The sequence below is a fragment of the Coregonus lavaretus genome (assembly GCF_964263955.1).
Source record: "Coregonus lavaretus genome assembly, chromosome: 5".
Taxonomy (NCBI): domain Eukaryota; kingdom Metazoa; phylum Chordata; class Actinopteri; order Salmoniformes; family Salmonidae; genus Coregonus; species Coregonus lavaretus.
Window position 1 is genome coordinate 23,768,007 of NC_139992.1, and position 17,447 is coordinate 23,785,453.

General features: G+C 47.0%; 1 protein-coding gene across 1 annotated transcript in view; it reads right to left on the minus strand.

Moving 5' to 3' along the window:
- LOC311129411 (exportin-4-like) overlaps window positions 1–14,753 on the minus strand; it is a gene marked incomplete at its 5' end in the record, with an annotated part of 48,958 nt that extends 34,205 nt beyond the window's left edge. Inside the window, 5 exon segments of the mRNA XM_084161694.1 lie at window positions 4–142; window positions 261–402; window positions 13,469–13,574; window positions 14,664–14,738; window positions 14,742–14,753. Coding sequence (XP_084017820.1) covers window positions 4–142; window positions 261–402; window positions 13,469–13,574; window positions 14,664–14,738; window positions 14,742–14,753 — 474 coding nt within the window.
- Window positions 14,754–17,447: the final 2,694 nt, after the last annotated feature.

Here is a 17,447-nt window from a genome sequence, read left to right on the forward strand (position 1 = left end):
TACCACTGTGGGGTTGCCGCTGCTTATGAGCTGGCTGACTTCGTGGAAGATGCCTTTACAGTTGATGGACTTGTCCAGAGAGCCTCTCTTCACTATGACTGCTACAGCTAGCAGGATCTGCTCCCGAACATACTTCTGTAGACTGGGAGAGAGAGAGGAGAGACATGCTTTTAAACTGCATTACAGGCCTGCATGAGGTGAGATTGATATATCCTTGAGAATCTAATTCATGCTGCCTCTACACACACACACACGCCTACTTGGGTCTCTGTAAAACGTAAGTGAGGAGGAATGTCCGGAGTGACTCAATGCTGGCCTTCTCCAGCAGGATCCACTCCCGTACCACCGCCTCCATGACGGCCGTGGCTGCCTGGAACAGCACATAGTCCACCTTACTGGTCTCTGTGGAGGGAGAGAGATGCACATTAATCACAGAGACAGAAATAATTACAGGCAGTGTTTCCCTTATATTCATTGTTTCCGTTGCTGCCACTCCCCCCCAAAAAATGATTTTAAAAATATACATTTTTGTATATATTTTTGCCGAGATGTGCTTTTAAAGGGATAGTGCGAGATTTTGGCAATTAAGCCCTTTTTCTACATACCCAGATGAACTCATGAAAACCATTTTTATGTTTCTGCATGAAGTTTGAAGGAAGTTGTTCACTACTATTAGCGCAATTGCTAACTAGTGTTACTGCAATGACTGGATGGGCTTGATTGCCAAAATCTTGCACTATTCCTTTAAGATCAGTGACAAGTTACAATGTAAATTTGTAGCAAACAGAGCGAGCAGTGGAGCGAATGTGAGCCATGAGTGCACAGACAACGCTTGCTCCTCAGCATCTCCCTACAGTGCAATGGAGCGCATCAGTTCTATATCGTGGAGCTCCGCCCCATAGGGGAGCTCTGCTCCTAGTGGTTTACCCTCTGCCCTAAGGCAGCAACAGCCTGAGACAAAATTATGCACACACCTGCAGCCAATAGGAGCACAGGTGTCCCTATAAGAGGGGATGCCTCCCCTCAATCAGCCTCCCTTTATCTTCAGCGACTGGATGACTAGACTGAAGAGCCAAGAAGAGACGAAGTACGAAGACTCAGGACGAAAACGCCGTTGATATTCCAGTCATCAACGTCGTCTAAATGAGCACACCGGGAGATTTCCCACCCCCAAAAGCTCTTTTCAGAGCTCAGTGCAGATGCACTTCTATAGCGGCCGGTGACCACCACGACCTGTGTTTCGTGTGTTTGGGATCCCAGCATGCCAAGGAAGGCGTCTGCAGTCCCCCGAATTGCGCCTCCTGCGCCCTCCTTTCTTTAAAGGAGAGGAAGCAGCGTTGGGCGTTTTTTAGGGAGGACATCCCCCTTGAGGACGTGCTGTCGATACTAGCCTCTGCTTCAGAGGCGTCGTCCGACGGCGCAGACTCGGGGGAGGATAGGGATTTTGAGGAGGAGTCCGGCGTTCCGATGGAACAGTCAGACCCCATCCCTCATATTTTCAAGCCCCCCTTTCCCTTGGAAAGCGAGAGGGCTTGCAGTCCCTATAGCGAAGGGGACACGAGCTCTGAGAGATCAGAAGCCCTGTCCTTCGCTGCAGCCTCTCTGAGAGCGGATTTTCCGGGTCTTATTGAGAGAGCTGCGCAACGTCTGGAGATAAGGCTGCCCCCTCTTCCCTCCGCACCGGAGGTTGATATGATGGAGGGCGGTCCTTATTCCAGGCCGAGGAAGGCGGCAGAGCCAGTGGCTCCTGCCTTCTTTGGCCAGGTACGTTGAGGGCTCGTGGGAGGCACCTTTAGCGGCGCGTTCGCCAGTGAAAGCGTACCTCCCATTCACGAGAGTGGAAGGAAGGTTCCAGGGCAAGGGAATCCCCAGGTTAGAGAGCGCCATATCTTGTACCGGGTTCGAGCCCTTGGCCCTCTTCCAAGAAGGCCACATTGCCATCCCAGAAGGACCGACTCACAGCGTCGCTGTTAGAGAAGTCCTTTGGGTTGGGAGCCCAAGCTGTAGCAGCAGCTAATAACATTGCCCTCTTGGCGGCCGCTCTGTCCCGTTTAACCACGGGCAAGACAGAGCTGGCACCGGAGGAGGTGGAGGAGGCGTCCAGAATTTCTGGCGCCATACTCCACCTAACACAGGCGTCCGCAGTCTGCGCAGGGAGGTCCATGGCCACTTCGGTGGTCGGGGAGCGACACCTCTGGTTGTCATTGACTTCCATGAAAGAGGCAGACAGGACGTCTCTCTTGAACGCCCCCCTCTCTGACGACGGCCTCTTTGGGGTCGCAGTCAAGGAGGCGACGGAAAGTTTTTCCAAACTGGAGGAGGAGAAGAAACAGCTGGCCAAGCACCTGCCGTTGGCAGGACGACTCGGCCCCGCTCCGTCCCAGAGGCCATCTACCTCCGCCCCTCAAAGTAGACCGGGGTCTACAGCGAGGCGGCGTAATCGGCGTCAGCGAGCAGCAAGGGAACGGGCCCCGCCCTTCCAGCAGCTAGAGTAGCCCCACTTCAGCCGGCGAGGGAGGTGACGAGGACACCGACCTGGCCCTCCAAGGGAGGCAAAAGGAGGCGTACGTGACGGGACGCGGGGGAGTGGATGGAGGACGCGTCGATGGTGTCGAACGTGCCCACTGTTCCCCCCCACCCTTCGGTTGAAGGGATGGGTGTTGATGTAAATGCCTTTGTTGATGTGTTTAATAAAGAGTTGGCTCCACCTGACTTTGTCAAAAAAGAGCCTCTTTTCCATAATACGTCCGAGAGCGTTCAAATCTCACCCTCTCTTCCTTACCACTCTAAGAGCCGTTCAGCCCACCGAGGGTGCGTTGCTGAACAGGCACTTAGAGTAGGTATCCATAACACCTCAATCAGGTCGTCACATCACACTTCACGTATAAGAAGTGCTTTACATAGCAGGCAGCAGTCTCTGTCAGATTCTGACATGAGGACGCAGCCGCTATTTGGGGATGGCGCACTAGCACAGACTAAGGTCTCTGCTAGTACGAGCCAGACCCATGCTGCGTTCACGGAGGGCCCGATTACCGCGGTCACGAAGGTGTCCAGAGTATCGGCGCCCCCAGGCATTGTAGCACAGCAGCTATCTGGGGACGGCGCATTACCGCAGACCAAGGTCTCGGTTAATGCGATTCAGACCCATGCTACGTTCACGGAGGGCCGGATTACTAGGGTTATGGGTATAACCAACGTATCGGCTCCCCTGACAGAACGAGCTAGTACTCACCACACTGAGTGTGAATCAACCCACCAGGGGTGCAGCGTTGAACACACACAGAAGGTGAAAGTTAAGAAGGTATCAAGGCGCCGCCTTGTTTTACCTCATACTACAGACTTCTAGGAGTACTGTAGTGAAGGGCTCTGATAGCGAATTGCAGTCACCTAAGATGACGCAATCGCTTGCTGGGGATGGTGCCCTGCCGCAGTCTGTGACCTCGGTCAGCGCAATTCAGACCCGCGATGCGTTCAAGGAGGGCAGGAATACGACGGTTATGAGTTTAACCGACGTCCCTGCTCCTCTTTCTCTCTCAGAACGCATTGATGGTTCCTCTCCCTTTCACGGGAGGCCCACCTTGGGCTGTTCCACCACTTCAATGTTGGGGAATAGTGGCGGTAAGGGCCATAGAGGAATACAGGTCCTTCCTACTGGATGCACCACAGCTTCGTGCTCAGCCGCTTTCTCTGCATTGCTGGCAGTGGTGAAGAAGCTGCACCCTCTCACGCTGGCTAGAACAGACGTTGCAGAAGGGTTATGCTCTCCAATTCCACCGGACCCCACCCCCGTTCAAGGGAGTGGTGGAGACGGTGATGAAAACGCCAGACAAAGTGGCCGCTCTGATGACAGAGATTACGGAACTTTTGGCGAAGGAGGCGGTGACAGTAGTTCCCCGGGAGCAAAGGAACAAAGGGCTATATTCGCCTTATTTCCTAGTGCCCAAAAAGACGGGGGGAGTGAGGCCGATTTTGGACTTACGCATTCTCAACGAGAGCATAACCAAACGGCCCTTCCGAATGCTAACGACAAAACGTCTGCTGGAATGTGTCCAGAGAGGGGACTTTTGTACGAGCATAGACCTAAAGGATGCGTACTTTCATGTGCCGGTTCAGCCGCGTCACAGGAAGTTTCTGCGGTTCGCTTTTCAAGGGGTGGCGTACGAATACACGAGGATGCCATTTGGGTACGCCCTGGCACCTCGCACATTTTCCAAGTGTGTGGAGGCGGCATTGGAACCGTTGCGTCGTCAGGGAATACGGCTACTAGCCTACCTGGACGATCTACTGGTTCTCGCCCCGTCAGCAGAGCTGGCGATCACTCACACAACACAGACAGTGATGCATCTCACAAGTCTGGGGTTTGCTGTGAATTGGAAAAAGAGCGCGCCCTGGCCCACTCATCAGATTGTCTACCTGGGGATACAGCTAGACACTGTGAGGATGAGGGCTCGAATTTCGGACCCCCGAAGGGTAGCCTTGTTGCTAGCCCTGAGGAAGTGTCGTCCGAATCACACGGTGACGGCACTGTCAATCATGTCACTTTTGGGTCTCATGTCGTCAGCCCACTCTGTGGTTCCGCTGGGACTCCTGCATATGCGCAGGATGCAGCGATGGTTCGCCCAACTAAGACTAGACCCATTGCGTTAACGTCATTGGTTGGTGGTGGTTCCCCTCTCGCTCAGTGCAGATCTGAACTATTGGAGAAACCCGCGCGTTCTCACGCACGGAGTCCCGATAGGAAAGGTGTCCTCTCGCGTACCAGTATTCACGGATGCGTCCCTGACGGGATGGGGAGGGACATGTCAGACCCAAGCGATAGGAGGTGTGTGGCCTCAATCAGGTCGTCATATCAACCTCTTGGAGTTGGAAACGGTTCGACTGGTTCTGACCCACTTCGCGTCTACCCTTCGGGGTCGCGATGTGCTGGTCTGGTCAGACAACCGGACCACAGTAGCTCACATAAATCGCCAGGGAGGAGTCAGGTCTCCTGCTCTCCATCGGGCGGCAGAGGAATTGTGGCTGTGGGCTCACGAGCACCTTCGCTCATTGAGAGCAGCACACATTCCGGGCTACTTGAACGTAGGAGCAGACCTCATGTCAAGAGGGGGTCCTCGAGACGACGAGTGGTGTCTGCATCCGGACATTGTTCTTCAGATTTGGGAACAATTAGGGAGAGCCGAGGTGGACCTATTCGCGTCACGCGTGAACGCGCAATGTCCTCTGTGGTTCTCTCTGAGGGAACAGGACGAACCGCCACTGGGAAGGGACGCCTTTGCGCACCAACCATGGCCGAGAGTTCTCCTGTATGCATTCCCTCCGCTGTCCTGCATTCTCCCACTGCTAGCCAGGGTGAGGTCAGGGGGGCTGTCAGTGATACTGATAGCGCCCGATCGCCCGGGGGCTCCTTGGTTTGCGGAGATGAGTCAGATGTTGATTGCGCCACCTTGGCCAATTCCACATCGACGGGACGCGTTGTCTCAGGCGGGAGGCACGATAGGGAAATTGCCCATAATCGGCCAACCACTGAAGGCCTGGCTGCTGAGAGGGACAGGCTAGAGCGCCGTGGGTTATCTGATGCAGTGATCATGACCATACAGGGTTCACGTGCCAGTTCCACTTCTAAGATGTATGCCAGTAGATGGAACGTGTTTTCACGATGGTGTGTCACACAAGGTGTAGACCCCATGAGCTGTCAGGTGGAGAGTATTCTCTCTTTTCTACAGCTCATGTTTGATAAGCAAAAATCGCCTGCCACTATTAGGGTGTTTGCAGCAGCGATTTCATCTTGTCATGAGGGGTTTGGCAGAGACAATGTCTTTAGCCACCCTCTAGTGAAACGCTTCCTATTAGGAACGCGGCGACTTAGGCCAACACCTAGAGTCACGCTTCCTCAGTGGGATTTGGCTTTGGTACTCGAAGCGCTATGTAAGTCGCCGTTCGAGCCATTGAATCAAATACCCCTCAAGATGCTGTCTATGAAGACAGCACTGTTGCTCGCTTTGACTACAGCTAAGCGGGTCAGTGATTTGTGTGCTCTTTCGACGAGACCTGACTGCCTGGCCATCAATGGTGACCTGAGCAGAGCAGTGTTACGTCCTAACCCGGCATTTGTGCCGAAGTTTATTAAGAGTTCATATAGGTCACAGACCGTGGAGCTATGGGCTTTTTCTCCTCCTCCTCATAGAGAGAGGAGTGAGGAAAAGCTCCATCGCCTGTGCCCGGTACGCGCTTTGGCGTGTTACGTCGAGCGCACAGCAGCGATTAGGTCATCGCCTCAGTTGTTTGTGTGTCACGGTGCGGCTGCACTAGGTAGACCACTTTCAAAACAGCAGTTGTCTCACTGGCTTTGTGAAGGCATTGAGACAGCTTATGAGGCAGCGGGGCGGCAATTGCCTCAGGGTATCAGAGCTCACTCCACTCGTGGAGTAGCGGCTTCTACTGCCCTTTTCAGAGGAACAGGGGTAGAGGATATCTGTAGAGCAGCATCCTGGTCGACGCCGTCTCCATTTATCCGTTTCTATCTCTTAGATATGTCTTCTAACTCTCTGGCTCGATCTGTACTCAGCGTGGCTGAAGGGAGATCTTGAGCAAGAAAGAGAGGAGAAGCAGGACTGTGGACACAGGTTTCCATCAGGTCTGCTTTGGTTAGGAAGACGTGTTTTTGACAGATGTGTTTTCTAACTCTTTGGCTCGGTCTGTACTCAGCATAGCTGAAGGGAGATCTTGAGCTAGGAAGAGAGGAAAAAGCAGGACTATGGACAAGGTTTCCATCAGGTCCGCTTTGGATAAGAAAACATTTTGTGGCATGACTCCTGACTGACAGGTTCAGTACAGTAGAGGCATGTGTTGATTGACAGAATGTGAGGTCATCTATCTGCTTGTTCAGTTTAGTATGACCCATGTTTTGTTCCTGCCCACTAATCTCTGGGATTCCATTGAGTGAGTGAGGCGGTCTACCGCGTTCACAATGTAGAGTGACACTTGGTGTCATTCCATTAGTGGTCGGTAGTGTTTTCACAGGATATTGAGGCACATCTATCTGCTAGTACAGATTAGTATGGCTTCTATTCTGGTGATCTGCCCACTAGTCATTGGCATTGCCATTGGACTAGGTGGGGCGGGTCTTTAACCGATGACGCGGTATATTGTGACGCCCGTAGGGGTTTTTAGTTGCAGTACTGCGGGACTTGGTTGCAGCCATTGCTAGGCCTGACCTTTTCGTTTCGATGGGAAGTGTTAGGCTCGGCAGGGAGTACATTTTGGAGCGCTACGCTCCGCCTTAAACCACTAGGAGCAGAGCTCCCCTATGGGGCGGAGCTCCACGATATAGAACGATTAGTTACCGGAGTGTAACTCCAGTTCTATGAATGGAGCGGAGCCCCATAGGACTTAAGGCCCTGCCGACCCTCTCTAGTCTCGCTGAAGATACATATCTCGGGAGGCTGATTGAGGGGAGGCATCCCCTCTTATAGGGACACCTGTGCTCCTATTGGCTGCAGGTGTGTGCATAATTTTGTCTCAGGCTGTTGCTGCCTTAGGGCAGAGGGTAAACCACTAGGAGCAGAGCTCCCCTATGGGGCTCCGCTCCACTCATAGAACTGGAGTTACACTCCGGTAACTAATCGTTATATTTCCAATGCTGCCGACATAATTACATTTTTATGCATTTTGGAGTAGAATGTATTTTTAAAAAGTCACCAGATGTGACTTTCTCACAGTCGTTCTACAAACCCCCCCAATTATTTCTTCACATTATAAGGGCAGCAATGTGCACAAGGCAGTAGGTTATGCGTGAATGTTTGTTACGTAATGCAATTAGAGGAAAACACTGTTGTTGCGCTAATGCTAGTTAGCAACTTCCTTCAACCTGCATGCAGAAACATTAAAATGGTATCCATAAGTTCATCTCGGTATGTAGAAAAAGTGCCACAGCACATGCGAGGAGTTTCATGTGATAGATGAAAATAACGGTAAGACATTTTTAAAGAGGGAGTATCTAATATGCAACAACTAGCATGGGTTGCTAATATGACTAGGATTGTGCCTTTGGCTACTGGACAACGGAAGAAAGTTTATATAAAATAATCGCCTCCACGAATATGGTCTGATTTTGGCATGGCTACTTTAAAGCAAGGTAAGACATGCCTCATAACATGTAGTAAAACGTTCAGGTTTCAAACAATTAAGCATATGTTTTCAAAATGCATACTGCCTCCAACTCATTGCAAAATGGTGTGTGACGCGCAGATGAAGCCTGCCTTCCGTTGCCTATGTATTTGCTGTTTGAGATACTGTACTCTGTCTGACAAATGTTCTGCTCAAAGGCTCTGTATCTGTATGCTGTACGCATGTGATAAATAAGATACATAATGAATATACTGTACACACCAATTTAATTCCACTAAATTATCCTATAGACCGATAAGCATGACCAGTCAAATGTATTTACATCGACTGGTACACTAGTTGGCTCCAAAATTACTGGCACCACTGACTGGCAATGCACAAACAATACTTTAAAAAATATAAACAATATAATTATAGAGATAAACTCAAAATACCAACATGTGAGAAATACTGTACTATATTAATGTTGCAATGGAACCCACCAAAATCATTTATTGATTTAATTAAAGATTATTGTAAATAACATTTACCAAATTAAACCAGGAATTAAATTCCACTTATTTAAGTTTATCTAAGTCTTAAGGAACTATATTGAGCCATTACATCTCTTCCTGTTTCACTAGGGTATAAAAATGAGGTAACACACATGCAATATCCCTTTGTCATCCAACACCATGAAAAAAACAAAATAACTGGCAGTTCAAAAGAGACAGATGGTTGTAGACATTTGACATTTGAGTCATTTAGCAGACGCTCTTATCCAGAGCGACTTACAGGAGCAATTAGGGTTAAGTGCCTTGTTTAAGGGCACAGACAGATTTTTCACCTAGTCGGCTCGGGGATTAGAACCAGCGACCTTTCGGTTACTGGCACACCGCTCTTAACCACTAAGCTACCTGCCGCCATGGTGCCGACATAAATCTGGTAATGGCTACAAGAAGATCAACAAACAATTTAATATACCACTGAGCACTGTCAGGGCAATTATTAAAACATGTAAAAGATATGGAACAGTTGAAAACCTCACAGGTAGAGGACGCAAATGCATTTTGCCCCCCAGGATAGGGAGGAGGATGGTGAGAGAAGCAACAAAATCCCCAAGAATCACTGTGAAAGAATTGCTGGACTTGGTGGCGTCTTGGGGTCACCAGGTTTCAAAAAGCACCATCAGACGCCACCTCCACAACCACAGGCTCTTTGGAAGGGTTGCCAGAAGTAAGCCCTTTCTGACCCAAAGACACGGATGCAAGCGCTTGGAGTTTGCCAAACGTCATTTAAATTATGACTGGAAGAAGGTGCTCTGGTCAGATGAGACCAAAATTGAATGTTTTGGTCAGATACAGCATCGGCATGTTTGGCGTCGAAACAGAGATGCATACAAGGAGAGGCACCTTATACCCACAGTGAAATATGGTGGTGGGTCAGTGATGTTTTGGGGCTGTTTTAATTCCAGAGGTCCAGGGGCACTGGTTAAGATTGATGGCATAATGAATTCCACCAAGTATCAGGCAATTTTGGCTGACAATCTGGTTGCCTCTGCCAGAAGGCTGGGACTTGGCCGTAGGTGGACTTCCCAACAAGACAATGACCCAAAACATACCTCAAAATCCACACAGACATGGTTCTGTGACAACAAAATCAATGTTCTGCCATGGCCATCTCAGTCGCCGGACCTCAATCCAATTGAAAATCTGTGGGCTGAGTTGAAGAGGGCAGTTCATAAGCGCAAACCCAAGAATGTGAAGGATCTTGAAAGGATCTGCATAGAAGAATGGTCCAAAATCCCTCCAAATGTGTTCCTTAACCATGCTGTTATCCTTGCCAGAGGTGGTTGCACTAAGTACTAAATGAGGAGTGACAATAATTATGAAACCTTGATTTTGGTGACATTTATTTTGTATTAAATAATTGAATGATTTTGGTTGGTTCCATTGAAACAATAAAGTACAGTATTTCTCACATGTTGGTATTTTGAGTTTCTCTATAATTATATTGTTTATATTTTTTTAAGTATTGTTTGTGCATTGCCAGTCAGGGGTGTCAGTAATGTTGGAGCCCACTGTACATGACCAAAAGTATGTGGATACCTGCTCGTCGAACATCTCATTCCAAAATCCATGGGCATTCATATGGAGTTGGTCCCCCCTTTGCTGCTATAACAGCCTCCACTCCTTTGGGAAGGCTTTCTACTAAATGTTGAAAGATTGCTGCGGGGACTTGCTTCCATTCAGCCACAAGAGCATTAGTGAGGTCGGGCACTGATGTTGCGTGATTAGGCCTGGTTCGCAGTTGGCGTTCCAATTCATCCCAAAGGTGTTCGATGGGGTTGAGGTCAGGGCTCTGTGCAGGCCAGTCAAGTTCTTCCACACAGATCTCGACAAACCATTTCTGTATGGACCTCGTTTTGTGCACGGGGGCATTGTCATGCTGAAACAGGAAATGGCCTTCCCCAAACTGTTGCCACAAAGTTGGAAGCACAGAATCGAATAGAATGTTATTGTATGCTGTAGCGTTAAAATTTCCCAACTTTACAGTTGCCACTATGCATTGGGGCAGGTAGCGTTCTCCTGGCATCCGCCAAACCCAGATTTGTCCGTTGGACAGCCAGATGGTGAAGCGTGATTCTCCACTCCAGAGAACGCGTTTCCACTGCTCCGGAGTCCAATGGCGGCGAGCTTTACATCACTCCAGCCAACGCATTGGCGATCTTCGGCTTGTGTGGGGCTGCTCAGCAATGGAAACCCATTTCATGAAGCTCCCGACGAACAGTTCTTGTGCTGACGTTGCTTCCAGAGGCAATTTGGAACTCGATAGTGAGTGTTGCAACCGAGGACAGACGATGCTTCAGCACTTGGCAGTCCCGTTCTGTTAGCTTGTGTGGCCTACCACTTTGCGGCTGAGCCGTTGTTGCTCCTAGACATTTCCAATTCACAATAACAGCACTTACAGTTGACCGGGGAAGCTCTAGCAGGGCAGAAATTTGACAAACTGACTTGTTGGAAAGGTGGCATCCTATGACAGTGCCACATTGAAAGTCACTGAGCTCTTCAGTAAGGCCATTCTACTGCCAATGTTTGTCTATGGAGATTGCATGGCGGTGTGCTCGATTTTATACACCTGTCAGCAACAGGTGTGGCTGAAATAGCAGAATCCACTAATTTGAGTCCACATACTTGTGTATACAGTGAGGGAAAAAAGTATTTGATCCCCTGCTGATTTTGTGATTTTGCCCACTGACAAAGACATAATAATAATATGCCATTTAGCAGACGCTTTTATCCAAAGCGACTTACAGTCATGTTTGCATTTATTTTTGTGTATGGGTGGTCCCGGGGATCGAACCCACTACCCTGGCGTTACAAGCGCCGTGCTCTACCAGCTGAGCTACAGAGAGACATGATCAGTCTATAATTTTAATGGTAGGTTTATTTGAACAATGAGGGACAGAATAACAACAACAAAATCCAGAAAAACGCATGTCAAAAATGATATAAATTGATTTGCATTTTAAATGAGGGAAATAAGTATTTGACCCCTCTGCAAAACATGACTTAGTACTTGGTGGCAAAAGCCTTGTTGGCAATCACAGAGGTCAGACGTTTATTGTAGTTGGCCACCAGGTTTGCACACATCTCAGGAGGGATTTTGTTCCACTCCTCTTTGCAGATCTTCTCCAAGTCATTAAGGTTTAGAGCCTGACGTTTGGCAACTCGAACCTTCAGCTCCTTCCACAGATTTTCTATGGGATTAAGGTCTGGAGACTGGCTAGGCCACTCCAGGACCTTAATGTGCTTCTTCTTGAGCCACTCCTTTGTTGCCTTGGCCGTGTGTTTTGGGTCATTGTCATGCTGGAATACCCATTTACGACCCATTTTCAATGCCCTGGCTGAGGGAAGGAGGTTCTCACCCAAGATTTGACGGTACATGGCCCCGTCCATCGTCCCTTTGATGCGGTGAAGTTGTCCTGTCCCCTTAGCAGAAAAATACCCCCAAAGCATAATGTTTCCACCTCCATGTTTGACGGTGGGGATGGTGTTTTTGGGGTCATAGGCAGCATTCCTCCTCCTCCAAACACAGCAAGTTGAGTTGATGCCAAAGAGCTCAATTTTGGTCTCATCTGACCACAACACTTTCACCCAGTTCTCCTCTGAATCATTCAGATGTTCATTGGCAAACTTCAGACGGGCCTGTATATGTGCTTTCTTGAGCAGGGGGACCTTGCGGGCACTGCAGGATTTCAGTCCTTCACGGTGTAGTGTGTTACCAATTGTTTTCTTGGTGACTATATTCCCAGCTGCCTTGGGATCATTGACAAGATCCTCCCGCGTAGTTCTGGGCTGATTCCTCACTGTTCTCATGATCATTGCAACTCCACGAGGTGAGATCTTGCATGGAGCCCCAGGCCGAGGGAGATTGACAGTTCTTTTGTGTTTCTTCCATTTGCGAATAATCGCACCAACTGTTGTTACCTTCTCACCAAGCTGCTTGGCGATGGTCTTGTAGCCCATTCTAGCCTTATGTAGGTCTACAATCTTGTCCCTGACATCCTTGGAGAGCTCTTTGGTCTTGGCCATGGTGGAGAGTTTGGAATCTGATTGATTGATTGCTTCTGTGGACAGGTGTCTTTTATACAGGTAACAAGCTGAGATTAGGAGCACTCCCTTTAATAGTGTGCTCATAATCTCAGCTCGTTACCTGTATAAAAGACACCTGGGAGCCAGAAATCTTTCTGATTGAGAGGGGGTCAAATACGTATTTCCCTCATTAATATGTAAATCAATTTATAACATTTTTAACATGCGTTTTTCTGGATTTTGTTGTTGTTATTCTGTCTCTCACTGTTCAAATAAACGTACCATTTAAAATTATAGACTGATCATTTCTTTGTCAGTGGGCAAACGTACAAAATCAGCAGGGGATCAAATACTTTTTTCCCCTCACTGTATATAGTGAATTTCCATCAATGAATATGATAAAAAGCACCATTTTGCAATGGGATTTTTTTCTTCTTCTCCCAGACAATTGGCCGTCGCTAATTTTATTTAAATCAGCTTTTCTATCATTTATTTTTATCAGCCAAAAGCCGGCTATTACCGGTTAACGGAAAACCTGCTGTGGACACACATGCACACACAGTATCACATGTCTCTGTGGAAAAACACACAAAGCACACTCACAGGAACACAAAAATAAGTTAACGAGTTCACAAACAAAAACCAGTGGAAGAACTACTGACCAACCTCAGGAGATACAGTGGCTCCCACAAACACTAAGCAGGCCTAACACACACAAACAGACATTTTTTAGGAGTGTTTTGAAGCATTCGAAGTGTGACTCTTACCTAAGATGTGCTTGCAGACAGCGAAGGGTGATTTGGACTTCCTGAAGGAGAGGAATATGTGTTCTGCGTGCTGCCTCTGTTCTGTATTTACCATGGATGGCGGTGCCTAAACACACATACCATTAGTGTACATTCAATTACACCACATCTCAAATATGTACAGTAAGTCACACACACACACACTTTAAAAGACCCCCACAGATACACACACACACGGGGTAAGCCAAGGAGTGTGGCTAGAATATGGCTCAGCAGGAGAATCACATTCCAGGTCTAATTGCAGTAAAAGCAGCTCTCTGGATCACGGTGGCCAGGAAGGAGGCGAGAAAGACCATTTTATCTGTCCTGACCACCGCACGACAGGGGCTTCCTTCTCATGCCCACCCCTTCCCCCTGAACATACACAGGTCACACACACATTTAGAAACGATTGCACCCGAATCTGTTAACTAGCTAGCCTATTATTCAACACAGTTACATAATTATGAAGCTAAAACAGCAAGACTAGAATAAACTCAAAAATGAATAAAGTTATTCAAGGTAACTGGCACGAGCTCCCCAGAGTACTTCAGTCACCAAGCATGGTGCTTAATCAAAGTGTGATCAATAACTTTTAGCTAACTAACGTTACTAGCTAGCCAACCCTTCCTGATGGTTAGCTAATTGTTTCCAATATATGACTTTTCCTTTACTAAAAGCTGTGCTTTATTATATATTCAGGGAATTGAGACAGTGCCCTCGTTGACTGTTGCATAACGTTGGTGACAAATCGAGGGTAAAGAAAGTAAGTAGCTAGCTAGCTAACGTTAGGTGGAACATGGTGAATCAACAGCGTGTCTGTAACGGGGATGTTCACCGAACTGTCTAGTGTTTAAGAAATACAACTAGATTATTGTATCAAACTAACTAGCTAGCTAAACACGTGTGTGGGTCCCTGTAAACATGTGTGTTCTACTAGTGATGTTTTTAGGAAACACCGTCACAACAGACACTGTCACACATAGCTAGCTAGTGGCTTTTGGGATGATGGCTATGCTAGATTTTTGCGGGATGGAGACAGCACTGCGCCACGCATCGCTATCCTTTCTCAGATAAATAACTGTGCCCGCTAAATTGCTCGTCGTCTCATAACTCTCAATAAAACCAATAACGAAACACATACCGAAAAAGAAAAAAATGAGATTATATTTCTCACCATTAAAACTTTGGCAGCGCTTTCCAGCTGTGAAATCACTTCTGGTGCACTGACCGCCGCCATCATTGTCTCTCTTCAATGACGCGCCATGCGCTGAATTGTGGGATTAAGCCGTACTCTAGGCCAATTTGTTCATGGAGACTTTTGGCAGGGAGTTTTAGGACGGTGCGTGGCTCTATGGAGGTTATGTAATAAAAAACATAGCAATAAAATATTGAACGTAAGGTCTTCGTTTTTACAAGCAAAGACGCTTGCAAACTTCATATGATGTGATACATTAATGTTTATAGATTATTCCTACCACCAGGAGAACGCACCAAAAAAATTCACAAAATCATTTCAATCCGCTGGTACATTTTTTAAAATCAGAATCTACATGTACATCCATCTACCACACATAAACCTCTTTCAACCAAGATGAATAACCTGCATAGATTTAAATTTTAATCAACCACCATTTGAATATTTGACTGTATTGCTCATCTTACTATTGATTAAACGGAACCCATGTTTCAATTCACGTGTGCATCAAAAAGCATTCTTCAACCTTTTTAACACCTTCAGAGGTAGCCCCCACAGTGAAATGATAGACTTGAGAAAAATTACAATTTTGTCAAACCACCTTCTAGGTGTTCTCTGTGTGTCTTGTTGCATTTCAATAGAATACTGAATAAAACGATGTTCAGGTCTATATTTGAACACCCCTGTCCTTGTATTGTTTGTGTTTTCTAAATAAATATTATGGTGATACAAAAATGTATGTCACATTCTGTCTCCATCTGCTGGAAATGAACAGTTTCAATAGCATCTGAATTAATTAACGTTATGAAAATTATATTGTATCAGTACAGTTGAAAATAGAGCTAAATAATATTGGGTATGGCCAGAATGCTGATATTTGTATAGCTCACTGTATACAGTACATTTTCCTGTCCTAATTCAAACTCTCAGGGGACCATCTTCCCCACTCATCAATCTACACACAATACCCCATAATGACAAAGCTAAAACAGGTTTTTAGATTTTCTTGCAAATTATTATTTTTTTAAACCCTGGAAATATCACATTTACATAAGTATTCAGACCCTTTACTCAGTACTTTGTTGAAGCACCTTTAGTAGCGATTACAGCCTCAAGTCTGTTTGGGTATGACGTTACAAGCTTGGCACACCTGTATTTGGGGAGTTTCTCCCATTCTTCTCTGAAGATCCTTTCAAGCTCTGTCAGGTTGGATAGGGAGCGTCACTACACAGCTATTTTCAGGTCTCTCCAGAGATGTTCGATCGGGTTCAAGTCCGGGCTCTGGCTGGGCCACTCAAGGACATTCAGAGACTTGTCCCGAAGCCACTCCTGCGTTGTCTTGGCTGTGTGCTTAGGGTCATTGTGCTGTTGGAAGGGGAACCTTCACCCCAATCTGAGGTCCTGAGCGCTCTGTAGCAGGTTTTCATCAAGGATCTCTCTGTACTTTGCTCCGTTCATCTTTCCCTCAATCCTGACTAGTCTCCTAGTCCCTGCCGCTGAAAAACATCCCCACAGCATGATGCTGCCACCACCATGTTTCACCGTAGGGATGGTGCCAGGTTTCCTCCAGATGTGACACTTGGCATTCAGGCCAAAGAGTTCAATATTGGTTTCATCAGACCAGATCATTTTGTTTCTCACGATCTGAGAGTCTTTTAGGTGCCTTTTGGCAAACTCCAAGCGGGCAGTCATCTGCCATTTACTGAGGAGTGGCTTCCGTCTGGCCAATCTACCATAAAGGCCTGATTGGTGGAGTGCTGCAGAGATTGTTGTCCTTCTGGAAATTTCACCCATCTCCACAGAGTAACTCTGGAGCTCTGTCAGAGTGACCATCAGGTTCTTGGTCACCTCCCTGACCACGCCCCTTCTCCCACCGATTGCTCAGTTTGGCCAGGCGTCCAGCTCTAGGAAGAGTCTTGGTGGTTCCAAACTTCTTCCATTTAAGAATGATGGAGGCCACTGTGTTCTTTGGGACCTTCAATGCTGCAGACATTTTTTGCTACCCTTCCCCAGATCTGTGCCTCGACACAATCCAGTCTCGGAGCTCTACGGACAATTCCTTCAACCTCATGGCTTGGTTTTCGCTCTCACATGCGCTGTCAACTGTCAGACCTTATATAGACAGGTGTGTGCCTTTCCAAATCATGTCCAATCAACTGAATTTACCACAGGTGGACTCAAATCAAGTTGTAGAAACATTTCCAGTATGATCCATGGAAACACGATGAACCCAAGCTCAATTTCGAGTCTCAAAGCAAAGGGTCTGAATACTTATGTAAATAAGTTGTTTTTATTTTTAATAGATTTTCAAAAATTTCTAAAAACCTGTTTTCGCTTTGTCATCATGGGGTATTGTGTTTAGATTGATGTGGATTCTTTGTTTTATTAATCCATTTTAGAATAAGGCTGTAACGTAACAAAATGTGGAAAAAGTGAAGGGGTCTGAATATTTTCCGAATGCACTGTAGCGCTCTGTTTGTGGTTGTTGTCATGTCATGTTGTCTGGAAATGTTGAGGATTTAATGTTGTCTAAACTCAGTGCTCTTGAATGCAAGACAAATTCCTGTAGAAACCCAAATAAATTAACTGAATTTATCACCATATATATTTCACCTTTCTCAAATCAGACATAATAATGACTTCTCAATTTTCTGATAAAATTGGTTAACCCTAATATTCAAAGCCAACAAGAATCAATCATATTATTAATCCAGACATAACATTGTTTGAGGGTTTGGAATTACGACACAAGCCGAAGCTGGT